Raw genomic sequence first — 18,207 nt, 5'->3', positions numbered from 1 at the left:
CCCAGCACGTGTCTTTAGGAATTGGGGGTGTGCATGAATGAAGAGACATGTGGGCCCTTGTTGGCTGGAGAATTCTGGCTATGGAGCCTGGCTGGAGAGGCTTTTACAGCAGGTGAGGACAGCCAACTCTCCACTGGTTTGCGGGCATGGCTGCAAAGTCCACGCGGGGCAGAGGACGGGAGGGTCTGCAAGGGGCTGGCCAGGGCGTGTTTTGCTACAGCAGTGCAGGGTGGACTTCTCGCAGGGAGCCTCCCAAGAATCCACAAATGTGCCCGCCTGTGCACCCGACAGCCAATGCACCCACCACACAAGCTTGGTCACTTTTCCTCTAATTACCTCCCCCCTGCCTCCGACACAGAGCAGCCATCGCAGAGACGGGGTGGTCAGAAAAACAGACCGCAGTCCACTCTCTCCTCTACGGGACCTGGAGCCCAGGGACAGTCCCGGGAGGGCAGGGAGGCGTGTTGCATTGGATTCGAGATTGATTAAATTGGATAAGGATTTGATTTGGATAGGACCAGACTTTTTAGTGCCTGAAAATTGGCCTTAATGATAGGAATAGAAACTATTCTTGTGACCGATGGGGAAGGGGAAGCCAACGATGGTGAGTTTAAGGGGGGGGAGGGGGAGAAATTCACCGTCATTTGGGGGAAGGGCAGTGAGGGGAGAGACATACAGCTGTTTCCCGATTATCTTTAAAACCTGGCGTCTTCAGGCTCAGCCCATCCAATAAAGCAGTTACACAAGCAAACGAATAAATAAGACGATTTCAACCAGTCATGAGAGCCATGAAAGTAAAACAGGCCGATGTGTTAGACAGTGAGGACTCCAGTGGGAGGGCTCCTCTAGATTGGTGGGTGGGGGTGGGGGAAGGGTCAGGGGTGGCCGCTCCAGGAGGTGATGTTTGAGTTGAGAGAAGCGATGAAGAGTTAGTTCTGTAAACATCCTGGAGGTGAGCGTTCCAGGGACGGGGACGTGGGCGTTAACTCCGCTTGCTCGGGAGCAGAGAGGAGGCGGGTGCAAGTGCAACGCGGTGGTGAGTGCCCCTTCAAGAGAGGAGACTGATCAGATGGGGGGGCCAGACAGGCAGGCCTCTGTAGGCCAAGGTCAGGGGTTGAGCTTGTATTCCCTTGTGTGGGATCTTCCAGGTCCACCGTCTGTGAAAGAGAGGACACTCTTTCCAGGATCCGCCCTCCGGCTGGACACTGACGCAACGGGAAGGGCACGAGAACAGGAAGCGAAGGCGACCGACGGCGGCAGGTCGCTCTGCAAGCGGCAGCAAGGCCAACGACGCGGCCAACTCCACCAGAGGGCGTGCGGCCCCCTTCCACGCGACCTTCGAGCGCGCCCGCCACAAAGCTAACCTTCCAGAGTCCCCCCGCGCTGTCCCAGGGCTCGCCTGCACCCGGGCGGACGCCCCAGTGGCCAGGGCTAGAAGCGAAGGGGCAGGGAGTCGGTCCCCAGGGTCGGTCCTGTTTCTGTCACGCCGTTCTTGGTACCTCGCCCCGCCTCCCTCGGACCTTCAAGGGTGCAGCCTTGGTCATCCAACCTAGAGTTTGTCCCCGAGGTCAGGGGCGGGAGATGAATTCGGGACAGGTCAGCAGCTCGAGCTTGCCCAGAGCAGGAGAGAGGTGGCTCCGGTGCCGCTGTTCCAGCAGGCGGCATCTCCCGCGTCAGCCCTCGGGTCAGCCCTGCGCCACCCCCAGCTACTCACGGGTTAACCCCCCCACGCCGCCCGCTCGCTTCCCGGTGCCAAAGTGGGTGTTGCTGGAATTCCTCTCTCCCTCTCCCATAATGAGGGGGCTGAGCTGTCCCTCCGAGGAGGGGGCATGGTGTGGATAAAGAGACGAAAAAACAGAGAGGTTTCCAAAAATAAAAACCCTCCAGTACCCCTTCGGAAGGCCACAGCGACGCGGAGAAGGCGCGAAGGTATAGCCGCGGTGCGCGCCCAGCTGGAGACCAAGCGCGGACGCCAGGCGCAGGGCGCGCAGCCCCGGGCCCCTCCGCTGCCGAGCGCTCGCTCCGGGAATAGCCGGGCCGGCAGTCGGACTCCGGGGAGCCCCTAGACCAGGAGAATCAGCCGCCGGGAGGAGACCTGAGCGCAGCCCGCGGGCGGTCGGGCTCCCCGACTGCCCGGACTGTTCCCCACACGCACCGCTCCCCAGTGGCCCCGCGCCATGAGGCAGCCGACCACCGCCCCCTGCCCGGGGCGCGCCCTGTGGAGCCCCTGGAGGAGCTTTCTGCCGCTCACTCTGGCTCTCGTCGTGGGCGTGGGTCATGCTCAGAGGTACCCAGTGGGAAGATACGAGCCAGCTGACAGGGACGCGAGTCGGCTGTGGCGCCCTGGGGGCAGCCAGCCCGTGGCGGCTGCAGCCAAGGTGTACAGTCTGTTCCGGAGCAGGACGCGCCCGTCGCGGGCTCTCCGCCCGCAGAGGTGGCCCATCCCGGCTGGGGGAGCCCCAGGAGGTCCGCTGAGACGGAGGCCAGGAGGCCGCCCCGAGCTCAGCAGCCTCGGCGAGTCCGGCCACCTGCGCAGACCTGGAGAAGCAGTCCCTTGGGCCAGCAGCAGTTCGCACCCCGGGCACCGGCCGCCCCGGCTCACCCGCGCTTCAGGACCCAGCAGCGGCCCGGGGCTGCGCCCCCAACCCCGCCGCGAAGACGGCTCACCGGGTGAGCACTGGAGAGAAAAGCATGGGGGCTGGGGGTGGGGTGGGGGGTGGGGAAAGAGAGCTGCGGCTGTGCGCTCGTCGCTGGAGGGATGTGCAGGCGGAGAGAGGGGAGTGGGCTCTGCCCGTCGTCCTTCCGGCCTCAGTACTGCAGGGAAACAGCACGGAGCCGGGGCTTGGAGGTCTGACCCACTTTCAGAAAGTTGAAGGGAGAGAGAAACACCATCTTCACCTTTTCGTACAGCTCCCCGAGACCCGACGTTAAATCCTTTCCTAATACGCCTCTGCATTCGCCCGCCCTCAGCGGAACCTGAGCTGCGGGATGCAGAGGGAGTGGGAGGGGGCAGCGGGGTGGCGGGTCCAGGTCTTCAGACCCATTGGGGGCCGAGGGAGCATACAGCGCGGGCAGGTGGAGGATGTCGGGGGCTCCGGAGTGCGAGAGCAGTGGCATCTCTGGGAAGGAGGCTGGCAGCAAAACCTGCACATGGGACACATGTTCCGGTTGGGCGCAGGTTGGCCTGGGTGCAGGGATGGTGAGATGTGGGAATAGGCGTTGGCTCGGGGGCACTTTGCCTGCGCCCCGGTGTGGCTGCGGCACGGTGGTTACATGGGGAATTGTGTGTGTCCGCCTGTGCAGCTAAGTGTCAGCGTGCCTCAGCCACTTTGCAAGGCTTGGGCTCTTCCCAACTATGCGATTTGCTTTTTCTCTCTTCCCAAGCACCATCCACTGCCCGCCGGGGGGCGCCCTCGCAGCACCGAGAGGCTCCCCAGTCCGGGATCATCCTGGCTGCCAGGTGCTTTGCCTGGCCTGGGCATGTCGGGTGTCTCCAGAATGGAGGACAGGGGAGCCCTGGGCAACGCAGGGATGGGTGGGGGCACCACCGGGAGGCTGGGAAGAAACCTGGCAGCCCTCTTGGCCTGGGCCCGATTTACCAGCCCGGTTTGGTTCTGGTGCACAGCAGGAAGGGCACCGGTACCCCAGTTCTGTTCCTGAGGACGTCCCTGGGGCCTCTGCACTGCCGGTTTTCCTTGGCTGCAGCCCCTTCCCCCGCTCGCCTTCACTGCTTTTCTGGTCTCTGCTCAGAGAGGCCTTCCCCCACTGCGGCCCCACCCTCCTCTCTCTCCCTTCACCCTGCTTTACGTTTCTTCATAGCACTTCCTCCCCCGTGACGTATTATATTTCTCTTTCTGTGTTTATGGCTGTGTCTCCCAGCCCATGGTAATGCAGGCCCTAAGAAAACAGAGGCTCTGTTTGCTCATTGCTGGGTCGCTGGTGCCTGGAGGAGAGCTGCACACGTGTGCGGTGCCATTTGGTACCTGCTGAAAGGTGCCCGCTGAACGAGTGCATGAGCTCCCTGCCGCCCGCTGGACGCCCAGCTGAAAGCAGGCAGAGGGTAGGCGGGTGCACGGCCAAGTGGTTTACACAAGGAGTCAGCCAACACGTGTTCGTGGAGCACCTGCCGTGTTTTCCGGTTTTTCCCTTCCTGACTTTTGCGGGTGAACACAGGCTTCCTAAGAGCAAGTGTGGGGGGCTGGGATGGGGGTGGGTCCCAGAAGCAAAGGTGCTGTTCTCGCCAGAAGAGCAACTCAATTGCTTATAATTGAGTTGGAGAAGTGAACAGATATGTCCCGGTGAATGTGTTTTCTGGGCCCATAAGCTTCGTGTTAAGAGTAAAGGAATGGGGCAGTTGTGGCCGAGGAGCTCAGAGGACAAGGAGGCTCTGTGAGCGGGGGTCCCTGGTGCTCAATGGGCTGCAGGGGAGAAAGCAGAGGGGAGGTGGCAGGAGCGGGGCCTAGAGGCCTAGCGCTGCCGGAGGACAAGGGCCTCTCACTGTTGGCCTTGGGGCAGGACAGTGAGTGGAGCCATGGGGCTGAGGCTGGAAGCAGGGGTTGGGCCAGATCCTGGAGGAACCTACCTGGCTGGCATTTAGCTGGGGGGAGGGGGGAGGGGGTAGCAGAGGGCAGGGGTGGGAGCGTGCACTATTAGAAACCGTGAAATGAGGTACTGATGAGCAAAGCAGATTGTTACCACAATAAGGCTGACAGGTGTGCACAGGTGTGTAAGAGCATGGGCTGGGTGCCACCCACAGACACCTGCTGTATGTATGCAGGTGCATACATCCTATCGCATGGCTGGGTTTGGCTCCTTCCCCAGATTATTTTCTGCAGCTTTGATAAAGGGCAAGTTCCTCTCGCACGCCAGTCAGCCACTCCAGGTTAGCTGGGGAGGGGCTGAGTGGCAATCTTGTTAGCGAGCTTTCTCTACCCAGGTGCATTCTGGCTAAGGGCTCCTGGCCAGGCTAGCCTCTCTGGCAGTTGCCTTGTCGGTTCCTTAGGGCCAAGGACCAAGTGCCACCTGCTGGTGAAGCTTGGAATGACATCACTAGTACTGGAGATCATTCATTCATTCATTTAATCATTCATTCACTCAACCATTCATTCATTCATTCAACACACATTTGGAAAGCCTCCTGTACGTCAGGTGCTGTGGTGGATGATGGGGATGCAGCAGTGGCAAACAGCCTTTGTCCTCATGGAACCTGCAGTGTAGTGGGGATTTATTGCACGAAACACACCAGAGCCCACACAGGTCCTGCGCTAATGGAACTGACAGTCCACAGGGAATTTCGGAAGCCATTGCTTCCCAGAGTTCATTGCTTCTCGAACTAGCCTCAAGGCACACCGCTCTCATCATATTTTCCCTTTCATCTCTTGCTCTATTATTTTTGTTTAAATTTATGTACTGTTAAAATAGCAGGATTTTGTGTTTTATTTATTTTAAAATATTTTATACAGTGAAGTTTTGTACCAACACACAAAAAGATATTGGATATAACATAACTCCTAATCCAGCTTTAGCAAACCTTGATATTTTGGCATATTTTGCATCTGACTTTTTGTAGTTGAAATGTCCTCTATAAATTTGCCTCCATCTCTGCCTTCCTCTCTCCTCCACCTCTCCCTAAACTTACTTATGATTCCAACATGTCTTTATACTATTACTACAGATGCACACATCCATAAAATAATAATTTGTTTTGCATATTTTAAACATAGATAAGTGATGCCATACTGTATTATGCTTCCACAAGTTGCTTTCCCCCTCATTAGATTTTTGAGATTTAACCATGTTAATATAATTAGCCCAAGTTTATTCATTCGAACTGTTGTATATTATTCCACTGTCTGAATATACCACAGTTTATTTGTCTATCCTTCTGGTTTTGGACATTTAGATGAGTTACTTTTTTTTTTTTTTTTTGCTATTACAAACAGTGCCTGATTCATTTTTCTACACAAATAAATTAATTTTCTAGGAAACTTTGTATCACTATCACAAGTTGAAAACAGTACCACTTGTCTTGAAGAGAAGATAACTGGAGAAAAATTGAAATCAAAACAAAATGTTCTCAAATTCTAGTCAGACACCATTATCTTAAGGAGCTCAGCTCTGCGGTGTGCTCTCCCTACCGAAAAGGGGGCCTGGCCAGCGTAGGGGGAGGAACTGGCCTGCAGACGCAACAGTGGACAGGCTGTGTCCACTGACCTCATCAGGCTGAAAAGAGCAGTGACAGGGGGATCCCTTTCTCATTGTGGGACTCGGGATTGGCGAATGCTGTGGTTGTGGAACCCTAAAGCCCGCTTCCCTGCCCTCAGGGATGCTCATCCGCTTTTTGGGAAACACTAGATTAAGTGAACCAATGACGCATTAAGTGTATCGCAGGTGTCAGACCCTGTGCTAGACTCTGGAGGCGCAGAAAGGACTAAGAAAGAACCCTCAAGGTAGTTGAGACCCATGCAACCAACACCCTGAGACTGATTAATACTAAAAGGTGCCAGGAAATGGAGAATGCGGAAGGCTGGGTAGATGTCAGGGGAAGTAACATTTGATTTGGAAGTCTTGGAGGGCAAAAGATTTTAATTATCCAAGACGAGAGGGAAGGCATTGTAGGCAGAGAGCAGCTTGAGCAAAGCCATAAAAAATGTGACCGAAGAGAGTGAAATTGGCGGACGAGAAACTTGGTATCCTTGGAGGACCCTTGGGAGCCTTGGTTGTAGATGGACACGGAGACGAGGGAGGGCCGATGGCGATAATTAGACCGCAGAGGCAGGTGGGGCCTGGTTAGCTCTGTAGAGGCCAGTGCAGAGCTGTGGGGGATTTTAAACAAAGGATTGGTATGACCAGGTTTGTCCCAGATGGAACAGCAACTGTCCCATGCTGTTAACCAGAAGTGTCCTCAGGTGTTGGGCAATGGTGATGCGTACTGGGCTAATATTTGCTGAATGGTGTCACCTGGAAGATTGGATTCATATGATCCATAAGTGGTACCTTTCAGGGGGTCAGAACCACTGAGCATGTAGCCCAGCTAGTCGGGCTCATTTGCTCTCTCCAGCTGACCAGAGCCCACTGAATGGTCATCTCCTGGCTGGCCACCTCCCTGGGCCTCTACCCAAGACTCTCATACTGGCCTAAAAAGGACCCTCAGAGGCCCTCATTGGAACCTGAATCCCTCTGGAGGTCCCTCCCACTCCCAAGCTGCTCCCCCGATCTCCACCACCTGACAGCCTTTGATTCTGGCCAGTCCTCACTGTGGCCCTGACGGCCCTGAGGGTTCTACCATGGGCAGTCAGCTGCAAAGCCATTCTGAGGTCATCTGAGGTGACAGCTGGCTCTGGGGGCCTCCTCGGGCAGGGCTCCATGCCACGACTATCCAGGCAGGCCCCTCGGTCCATGCTCTCTGGGCTTGCCCAGGCCCCCATGCTCCGAAAACACCCAGGGCCTGCAGTCTGTTTCCTTCCGGGGACCTCCCAGGCCTCCAAGAGCCTTGTCACCACTGCAAGGGGTAGTGACTTACAAATGGGTAGGTACACATCCAGAAACCCTGGGCATGAGGACCAGCCCCTTGCCCAGAACCCGGGGCTTGGGCCCTCACAGGGATGAGGCCACGGTAGAATCTGGAAGCTGCCGAAGGCAGTGGTCCAGAGAGGCTTCGAGGTGGAGGGAATGGCACAGCCCTTGGCTGGGGGCACATTCTGAGAGCTCCCTGGGAGGTTGGACCAAAGGGCCAGGAATGAGTCTCAGCTTTTTCAAGCTGCAGGAATTTATTTTGAATGCTTTGTACAGCTCCAAAACCACACAGGCTTTGGGGTCCATTCAAATGTCAAACAAATCCCTAAGTGGGACCAGATGCTTACCATGCTGGCCACAGAGGACACAGGGATGGCCTCTTGCTCTGTCCTTCGCCCTGACTCTCTGGCCTTGTACCTCTGCCACCGGAGCCAATGAGTGCTCAGTAGACCAGTTCTGATGCTAATGATGGGACCCGCGCAGCCAGAGCCAGGCCCCACCTGAGCCAAGCAGTCGGGCCCCCAGAGGTCTTCCCCAGGAGGAGCCCTTCTAGGGAAGTCCCCCAGGGCCAGGCATTTGGGCCTTTAGTTCAAGAGTCAGGGCCGGTGACATCTGCTGGTGCGGCAGGGTGCCTCAGCAGGCTCCTGAAGCGAAGTTTGGGTGAGTAGGGTGAGCGCCCCAGCAGTCAGCACAGGTCACTGTTTCCTGGGGGCACCCTCCATGCCAGCACCAAAGAGTAGCTGGGAGCAGGACTGCGTCACCCTATAGCATGAGTTCCGTCAGCCTGCCCACATTACAACAGGGAGCTCCTCATGCAGAGGCGGCTTACCCCAGGTCCCCAGCCCCACCTTCCCGTCAGCTAGCCGCCTCACACGCCCGTCTTAAACAGAAATTCTGGAGCCTGGTTCTCAGTCTTACCGTGCACTAGCAGGCTCGAGAGCTGAGGCTCCTCCCAGTGTGCATGTGTTGGCAGGTGATGCACACATATGTCCCCTAGGCCATTTTGCGTGTGTCTTCCAGCTCCCCTTGGATGGTCAGTGCTTGTCGGGAAGGGCCGTGGCGCTCACTTTATAGCAAGAGGCAATGGAGGGCTGGAGCACAACTTAGGGTGGGGCCCCTCAGATGTGCATCTGGCTCTGGCTCTCACGGCCGTGCGGCCTCGGCAAGGGACCGAACCTCTCTGAACTTGCTTTTTGATCATCGTCATGATCCCTTGTCACTATTGTCCCAGCGGGCTCTGTGTTGGACAGATGCAGAGAGTGAGGTCCCCCAACGTCAGCCAGGGAATGGCAGAGTCGGGACTGAATGTCAGTTCTGCAGGTCCCCGCAGTGCCTGCCCCAGGCCAGGCGGCCTCCCTAGATACGCTGGGTGGTCTTTGCAGCCTGACAGCGTCCTCCCAGGGGGGCAGGGCCCTGGGGGGGCTCTGGGAATGGCCCCTCCCTGAGTGTCCTCATACCTGACCCCGTGTCGGTGACTCCACAGGAGGAATGTCTGCGGGGGGAAGTGCTGCCCAGGATGGACCACGGCCAACAGCACCAGCCACTGCATCAAACGTGAGTGCCTCCGCCCCACCCGCCCTGCTCCTTCTGTCTCCTGGGAAGTCGGCTGGGCGTGGGACTCCAGAGCCTGGAGCAGACGTGTCATCCACAGTTTCCAGTCTCCCTCCGGGGGGCGAGGCTCCACGCTGGAGCAGAGGCGAGGGGCCCTGGGAGGGAGGAGATTATAGAATGCCTCCAACCGGAAACAACTTCTCAAACAAAAGCCCCACTTATGTTTGTAAAGCTTCCTGCCTTCCCTTCCTGCTGCCCTACTGCGTTGGCACCTCACCTGCTGTGCCTGCAGGGTCCCTTAGGTGCCCACATGGCCCCGTGTCTGCAGAGCACGGCTGGCCCCAGAGCCTCTGCACCACACATTTCTGGGCACTGCTCACAGCGCGTGCTAAGGGAACCCCCTCTCTGGTCCTGGCCTCCATCAGGCGCCCTGCCAGGACGGTCAGACAAGGCTCTGATCAGGTCTGGAGCAGCCTCCCTTTGGCCTGCTCTGAAGCCGGCAGCCGGCCCAGATGAGACCAGCGGGAGGATAGTCATCCTGGTCACGTGGAAACCGAGTGGGAGCCAGGGCTGGCGCCCAAGCTTCCACTGATGGTGGCAGGGGCAGTGACAAGGACGGGAGCCGATAACCACACAGTACTCCCTTTGTGCAAGGTGCACTTACATTCCCACGGGGTAGGTAGTTCCACTGTCCATCTGGCAGATGAGGAGACTGAGGCACAGACAGGTCCCTTGCTCCATGGCACGATCTGAACTCAGGTAACCTGACTCCAAAGTGCCTTTTCTTAATTACGACAACTTCCTGCCACATACCGTACCTTACTTTCTGGGCCTCACTTTCTACATCTGTGAATGGGGGGTGACAATATACCACTTCTACCACTTCTACTACCACTACCACCATTACTACTCTGCTGCCACCATTACTGCTGCTAGCAGTATTACTGCACTACCTCCATCAATGCTGCTGCTACCACCACTGCTGTCGCTGCCGCTGCTACGACACTAGGAGCTAATCGCTGAGCCTTTACCGTGTTGCCAACACTGTGCTAAGCTCTTTATATACATCATCTTAGTTGAGCCTCTCAATAATCCTACAACATGAGTATTTCTTGATCCCGCTTACAGAGGAGGAAACCGAGGCCCAGGTTAGTTGGGAAATGTGGTTGAGAGTATTCTACCCCAAATGCTGGCACAGGGGCTGGATGCAGGCAGTGTGACTCCAGGACCCTGGACTTTTCTCTGTGGGGCTTTGTTCCCTCCCACGGCCACCTGAGGCTGGGGCCGTCCGGAGTGTGGCATCCCCACAGGTAACAGCAGCTCTGGTGGTTTCAGGAAGCGCCTTGGATCTTTCTCTCTCACCCTCAGGGCCCCTCTTGGGCTCTGGTCGGCTCCCCAGGTCTGCATGGCAGCCCCCAGGGGCTCACTCAGACTGTCCTTGCTGGAGCTGCCACTGCCCTTAGGCAGGCCCTGAGCCTGGCCGCAAGGGCCCGACTCAGCAGCACCCCTTCCTGCCCGAGGCCCTGGGCAGTGGGAGGGTTTCTAGGTGCACGACCAAACTCATGGTGTCGGCAGCCCGTACGGAGGCCCTCATTGCTGGTTCTGATGCCCCCTGAGAAGGCGACAAGACAGGGGCAAGACAGGGCTGCTTCCACTCCTGTGGGGGTGGGGCTGCTGGCTCGCCAAGCTCTTGGTTCTGTCTTGGCCTTGACCTCTCTCCCGGTCAGACAGTGAAGCTCAGGCAGAATCTTGGGCCTCTCTAAGGATCTCCAGATAAAGGCATCAAAACCCCAAATTCAGAAACAAACAGCAAAGCAAATAGTCTGCCTGGAAATTCTTTCCTTTTCCGGGACTCTGGGTTAGTGTGGGCTCTCTGGGGACACATCCTCTGTGCCTGGAGGAAGAGTGGGGGGCGCCTCCTAATTTTAAAGACGAAGACAGTGAGCCTCGGAGAAGTGGTGACTCGGTCAAGACCCACCCCTCATTAGAGGAGGGTCTGGGACTCAAAACCAGTGACCGCCCTGGGCAGCAAAGCCAGGGATGTGGGGAGTCAGTGTTACATTCAGCACAAGCTCTAGTATTTTCTTAAAGCGCCGTAGGTGATTCCAGCAGGACCTGAGAACAATGAACAGAATTTGGGGTCCATCATAGGAAGATTTGCCTCGGGGGGTACTACTTGTATTGGAATATGCCCCTGATCCTCCCGGATCTCACTGAAGTGCGGATTCTGGTTGAGCACGTTTGGGGCAGGGCTGGGGGGTCTGCTCCCAACGAGTTAGTTCCCAGGGTATGCTGTGGTGGCTGGTCCGCGGACTGCCCTCAGGGACTCCCGAGTTGCAGGGCCTCGGGAGACTCTGGAGGCCTTGGAAGGGATTCGGGGTTGGAGGTGGGGAGGAGGGTTGGAAAGTTCTGGCCAGCTCAGCAGAGAGTGTTGCTGAGGTTTGAATTGAAGCTGGAGCAGGGGGCAGGGGGGCGGGTGGCTTCTCACCAGCTGCCCAAGAGGTCTGGGCATGGGCCTCGCTCCGGCCCTCCAGCCCCAGAGGTTCTCAGCTTCCTAACTTGCACGTGATTTTCCAGCATTAGTCTCTGCCAAGCTGGAGTTTCGACACTGGAAACTCCAAGTTGGGTGAATCTGCGGATTGTCACCACCAATGAGTGTGTCCACCCTCATGCCCCAGCAGGGGGCTGCTCCAGGGGGCTGCCAATACCCACCCCACCAGGGGGGGTCCTCAGTCCCTGTGATTTCCCTCCAAGGCCCTCTCACCCTGCTGCTCCCCGGTCGTCCCTGACCCGCGCACGCAGGCTGGCAGTTTTCCTGGAGGAAGAACTGCCAGTGGGCGTTGGCCTTTCCCACTCGAAGTCAGCTTGCCCACTGAAGGTCTGTGTGCTAATTAGCTGGGCCCTGTGTTGTTTGCTTGTTGCCGTTCCTCTACTAACGAGCCTAACAAGAACCACGTGGGCAGCATGGCGCTGGCCCTGAACCACTGGGTCCCGAGCTCTGTAGAATGTAGGGCTCTTGGCTCCACACCCTGTCAGCTGGTCTGCCGGCTCCCTCTCCTCCCCCGCCACCCCCCATGGCTGCCCCTCTGCAGGGGAAGGCTCATGACTGTCCTAGCAGTTTCACACATGTGGGGTGACTCCACCAACAGGAGAGGGGGGCTGACAAGGACGGGTGTGTGACCTCCTCCCACTGCCAAGAATGAAGTCTAGTCCCAGAACAGTGTGGAGACTGTGACGGTGCCCGGGTGTCTTCCAGAGATCTGTGGTTCCAACCCCCTGGTTGGAGTGATGGCCTGAGACCCCTGGGGCCACCACCTGTCACCCCTCTCACCTCCTCTCCCAGAATCCTAGGTTGCTGCAACATAGCAGCCCGTCTCCCTGGAGGGCCCCTTCCTTCGCCCCGGCCCTGGCCCCGGCCCTGGCCCCGGCCCTGGACCTCTAGGGGCCACCGTACCTGCAGGTGGCCATTGCTGGAGCCGCACCTCCTCCCTGCACCTTGGCAGGGTCACGAGCTGGGCCCTCTCTCCTCTCGTCTTCGTATCTGCCTGTCCTTCTGTGGCTTTGCCAGCTCTGCCATGCAATTTGCATGTTTGTGCATTTGTGGAGGCTGCAGACTGAGGACCAGGGCCTGCCTGGCTCGCTCGGCTGAGGGGCAGGACTGCAGACAAGTGTGGGGAGAGCGGGTCCCGTTTACAGTTAGGACTTTTGGAAGACCCTCCAGTCTTCCCAGGCTGGCTCACCTTCATCACCACCCCAGCCCATACACACAATGGGAAGAGGATTTGAAGAATTCTTTACATTCTCAGTGTATCTCAGCCTAGCTGCACAGGGACTGGGGCTGCTCTGGAGAGGGCAGAGGGAGTCCCTGCTGTTGAGGAGGGGGCTGGGCGGGTTACTGACCCTCAACCCCCCAGCAGAAAGGCTTAGGGTTAAGAGCTCGTGCTTTGAATTCTGGTGCCACATCCAAGGAGTGGTGGGGTCGAACCCCAGCTCTGTCTGCAGGCAAGTGACTGTCCCTCTTTTGCCCAAGAGCCTCCTCCATGTGGTGGGTATAACAATCAGTAAGAGTCGTTTTGGGGAGATTAATGATAATAACACCCTGTAGCCCTCCCTGTGGGCCAGGGCCCTGGATTATTAGTGTTTAACCCTCACAACAGCCCTGTAAACCAGGGTCGATTTGATCCTGATCCCGATCACAGATCACAGAACCTAACTGCTGGCCCGTCTCGCAGCCGGAAATCAGCAGAGCCTCGAAGTTCAGCCGCCGTCTCCATCTAGATCCAGGGGGGCCGTGCTGCCTGCCCGGGCTTACACGGCGGCCCCACCGCTCAGCTCTGTGACTACGGGCAAGGTGCTTAAGCTCTCTGTGCCTCAGTTCCCTCTCCTGTAGAACATGACTATTAGTCTCCGCCTCACGTAGTCATGAAGAACGAGCGAGATAACTCACGTTAAATGTTCATTTCAAGGTCATGTTCTATGTGCTTTACCCATATTTGGCCTTGAAGGTGTCCCCTGACCCCCGAGGGCCGCTCAGTAGCATGTGTTCACTGGACACAGAGTAAAGGCTCAGTAAGTGTGTGCTGAGTGACCCAGGGCCTCGCCCAGTCTGTGCTGAGACAAGCCCTTCTGCAACCCCAGGCCTATCAGCTCTTCCAGAGAATTCCCCACAGGGCTCAGGAGACCCTCGGGAGATCCCGGAGCACCCTGGGTATTTGCTCCTGCCTTCTCGGTCCACAGCCTCTGCGTGGCTTTCATTCCAGTCCGCTTGTCAGTGCTCCGGGGACTCCGACCCTCGTGATCTCGGCTTCCCTGAGGGAACTTCCCTAGCCCACCCGCCCCAGCTCTGTAATGACCTCATCCCAAAGGGTAAGAGCCCCACCTTTAGACCCAGACTCCCTGGGTTCAAACCCTTGCTCCATCACTTACTTGCATGAAGATCTCAGGCAACTGCTTGGTCACCCGCAGCCCCAGTGTCCACAGACGTCCCATGGGGATGAGAACAGTGCTTGTAGCAGCTATAAGAAGGAAGAAAAGAGGTACATGTAAAGCAATGAGCCCAGGGCCTTGTAATGGTAAGCGCTGAACAAACTCTCAGGACAAGGGCCAGAGCAGGGGTGTGATTTGCAGGTTCTTCTCTGACTAGTTACAAACCAGCAGGAGCCAGAGTGGTGGAGAGGAAGGTGGGGGGTGGCTAGGGGCAGTCATCACATGACCTCAGTGAGACCCAGCTAACACGAAGGCTGCAGTCCCAGCGAGAGACCATCCATCTCTCCCCTCACCAGCTACGGGCACCTTGGATCTTTCTGGTGAGCAGGTGCACTCCCAAAGATCTAACTGAGCGGATGTTCTTACCCAGGGGCCCCCGGGGGCTGAGGGCTGTGTCCTACTGACAGCAGCACAGTGCCCGCCCTCTCGACCTACTCGGCACACGTCCGTAAAGGGACTAAGTGGGTGAATGATCCCATGGGTGGCCTAGTAGTTTCCTTCTGCCAGCCCAGCTGCCTCTCCGCACCTCCTTGGCTGGTTTGTCCTTTTATACCCAGCATCTTGATGTTGGGCCGCCCCAGGACTTTACCCAGATCTTGCAAATCCCCCACAGAAAGAGGGGGCCACGGGAACCAAGCCAAGCGTTATTTGCTCCCCATTACTCAGTGCCAGTAGGCTCCATGCCAAACAATTAACACTCAGCAGTAACAGTGCAATGCTCTCTCCGTGCCAGGGACCACACTAAACACTTCAGCCCCTTCCCCCTGTGGGTGGCCGTCATGTCACTCCCTGTCCTGGCCCCTCCCCTGTGCCTGCTGCGGCTTCTCCTCTGCTCAACAGCTCACCGTGGCTTCCCAGAGCCTGGGTCCTCCTCTTCGCTCTCGCGCTGCACGGCTCCTGGAATGACCTAATGCATTCCCGGGGATGTAAACACTGTCTCCGGGCTGACAGCGCCCAGATTTAGCCCCGTATGTATGTCTTCCGCCAGCCCTCCCCTCCGACCTCCCGACTCCTCCGTCCCGCTGCCTGCTCCTGATGCCTCCCAGACATCCCACCCCAAATTGTCTGAAATAAACCCAGCGGTTTCCCTCCCTCCTAGGCCACTCCCCTGGCCGGTCTCACCTACCCTATTAGAGGACATCCCCACCCACCTGAATGCTCAAGCTGGACACCTGGGGGTCCCCTGAGACACCTTCCTCTCCCCCAGGCTCTATCTCGAATCTGTCCTGAACCCTGTTTGTTTTACTTCCTAAACCTCTGGGGGACTGGCCTGCCCCTCCCTGCGTCCCCTGCTGCCTCTCCGGCCCAGGGTCCCCTCACCCTCTCTTGGCTGATGGCAACCGCCAGCTGACTGCTCACCAACGCCCCCCGTCCCGGCCCCCTTACCCTCTGGCTCTTTCTCCATAAACTACATCATAACAACCCCTGTCCACACCTTCCTGCTGCGGAGTGTCTGGCCCCGTCTCGGCACTCACCTACTTGCTTACCAAATCCAGCCTGGGCCCCGGAATGCTCTACTGCCAGGATGTTGGGTCCCCGTCTCTCTCTAGGAGGCTGGCTGCCTGTCACTGTCCCAGACTCCATTTCAAGCTCCCCCCTCAGAGGGGCTCCCCCTCATCACGCAGGCTAGAGCTGCCCCATCAGCTTCTTTATTCTGGACCTCAGCCCCTCCTCCGTTTCCGCCACAACTCACATCCCGATTTCTGGTCTTCTGCCCGTGTGTTCACTTGTTCTGTGACAGTCTGTCTACGTTGAAAGGTCCACAGAGAAGAGGACGGTGTCTGTCTCACTTACCGCCTCAGGCTAATAGTAAATATCAGATACACGACCATTTTCTAGATGGAATTTCTAGAAGAAACTTGACAATGAAATTCAAATGCAGGTCTCTTTGACAGCAAGGCCACTCTGTCCTACGTGCTTCTGCTCTGGCCTTGGCCTTGGCTGTGTCATAAGTGGGGATGGTGCCCTACACTCCCAACCTTCCTGGGTCCTGGGCATGAGCCGGTGCTGCTGCAGAAGGGCTTGGACGGCCCCCTGCCAGCCACCGGGGCCCCCTTTCCTGCCCCGCAGCTGCTTCCCTGGAAAGGACTTGTCCCCAGGCTCATCCCTGACAGGGGCTGCCCCAGGACCTCTCCCGTCTTCCTCTCATCTTCAGGGACCCCTCCGGAACAGGGTCTCCGTAGCCCTGCCTCCTTCCAGACAAGGCCCCCGGGGCTCTGACGAGGTGGACAGTGACTCTTCTGCTTTGGAGCAGGAGCTGCAGGGGACTCCATGCCTCAGCCCTGGGCCACAGACCTGCCCGTGGTCCCCGTCCTCATGCCTGCTAGCGCCCGTGGGAATTGGGGCTGCTCCCTGGCCCTGGCCTCCAACTGGCCCAGCGTCGAGGCGTTTGTTAATGCAATTAGCAGGGCGGTCCATGCAGAGGGGCTGGGGGCCAAGGTCTGACTCACACCTCCCTTTCCTCCCCTCCCTCTGCCAAACGGTAGAGGCCCGCTCCGCCTGCCAGACAGCGTCTGCAAAGAGCGCGCGAGAGGCCAAGAACGGCATCTTTCTCTCATTAGAGGCTTTTATGTGAACACAACTGCTATTTTGGAGCCGGGCGCTTGGCTGGCCCCTGAGCCCCAGTGCTGTTTCCAGCCGTCCTGAGCTGCGGCCTCAGCACAGCTGTGGTGGGAGCGGGGTGAGCCCTGGAGGACCTGCCTTCTCCCACTGCCTGGGGGCTTGGGGCTGAGGTGGGGCCCGGGGACACAGGCCAAGGGCAGAGCTTGGGTATGGAGAGGACCCATCCCCAGGTGAATGCTAAGGTGTGGGAGCCAGACTAGAATTTCACTGGCCTTGGGGTCTCTGAAATCTGGGTCCCCTATTCGTGAAGGGGGACTCAAGTTGTTCCATGGGTAGGTTCTTAGGGTCCCACTGACTCAAATTTTAGGGGAGACGGAGGTTTAATGGAGGAGCAGCTGAGCTTCAGGTGTGGAGGTGCTGGGCCCAGAGTCTGATCAGAGCTGAGGTTCATCCTCCAGACAAGAGGGATGGCATTGGAGGCCTTGGAGAAGGGCCCGCCCCTAAGTCAGTGCCCATCATCGAACGGGCTATAAACCAAGGCAGGAGGTGTCTCTGGGGCCCGGGGAAAAGATCTAGTGACAAAAGCCCTCTCTGGGCACAGAGGGGGGACTGGCTGGATTTAACACCTGGAAGGCAGCCCTGCCTTCCGGACCATGGGGCGTGTCCGTCTCACTACACGGAGCCTGCACAGACACTGCCTTTCCCGGGGACGGGGGTCGGAGCAGAGAAGCTCAGGAACCCTCTCGCCTCTGCCATTGGGCTTGGGGTGGGTTTTATTATCTTTTTTTAAAGCTCTGCAGTGCTCTCCAGTAGCACTTTCTGTGATGATGGGCATGCTCTGTAGCTTTCTGTTCAACATGGGTAGCCATGCGCGGATGTGGCGTGGCGGTGGAGCACTTACAATGTGGCTAGTGCAACTGAGAAACTGAATTTTACAATGTATTTCATTTTAACCAGTCGGATCTTAGAGAGCCACATTCAGCTTGTGGCCACAGCATCAGGCTATATCGCACAGCACAGCTTTCAACGGTACAGATGGCTCCCACACCCATGATCTCTGCTGAGGTCCCTGACGACTCTCTGAGGCAGGAATTGTCGGACCTACTTTACGGATGCGACAACTGAGGCACCAGCTGGACAATCTCAGGGAGACGAGATGTGCCCACAGCCACGCAGCTGGATGCAGCCGAGCTGGAGTCAAACTGAGCCCTGCCGACCCCCAATCCTATGTTCTTACTGCAACCACGTGCTTGATGAAGAGGCTCTGAGCGAGTGGAAGAGCAGGCCACGTGGGGGGAGATGAGTGGCCCAAATGGTGGGAGCTCTTTCCAGAACCTTCCCCAGGCCTGCCCATTCCGAATTTGGTCTCCTCCCAAAGGTGGGGGCTTTGTGTGGAAAATCTGAGCAAAGCTCTGCCTGGCTGCTTTGGAGCCGGCTGAAGGTGGAAGGGGCGCAGCCGGAAGGCGGGGGGTTGGAGGGACAATGCCTTCTATTTCTTACTTTCAAAGCAGTTTCGAGAGTTTCCTTTTTATTCCCCTCTCTGTTGGCATCCTGCTAACTCCACGGAGCTGAGCTCCCCAAGCTGAAACTTTC

At 57.6% G+C, this 18,207-nt stretch overlaps 1 protein-coding gene across 1 annotated transcript in view; it reads left to right on the top strand.

Annotated features, from left to right (window-relative positions):
- Positions 1-1,073: 1,073 nt before the first annotated feature.
- Positions 1,074-18,207, top strand: part of LTBP2 (latent transforming growth factor beta binding protein 2) — a 90,837-nt gene continuing 73,703 nt past the window's right edge. Inside the window, 5 exon segments of the mRNA XM_036012167.1 lie at positions 1,074-1,874; positions 1,876-2,164; positions 2,167-2,391; positions 2,394-2,670; positions 8,999-9,069. Of these exon segments, the coding sequence (XP_035868060.1) occupies positions 1,830-1,874; positions 1,876-2,164; positions 2,167-2,391; positions 2,394-2,670; positions 8,999-9,069 (907 nt within the window). The 5' untranslated portion in view covers positions 1,074-1,829.

The sequence above is a fragment of the Phyllostomus discolor genome, chromosome 1 (assembly GCF_004126475.2).
Source record: "Phyllostomus discolor isolate MPI-MPIP mPhyDis1 chromosome 1, mPhyDis1.pri.v3, whole genome shotgun sequence".
Taxonomy (NCBI): Eukaryota; Metazoa; Chordata; class Mammalia; order Chiroptera; family Phyllostomidae; genus Phyllostomus; species Phyllostomus discolor.
Note: the sequence above shows the minus strand (reverse complement) of the source record. Positions and strands in the feature narration are given on the sequence as shown.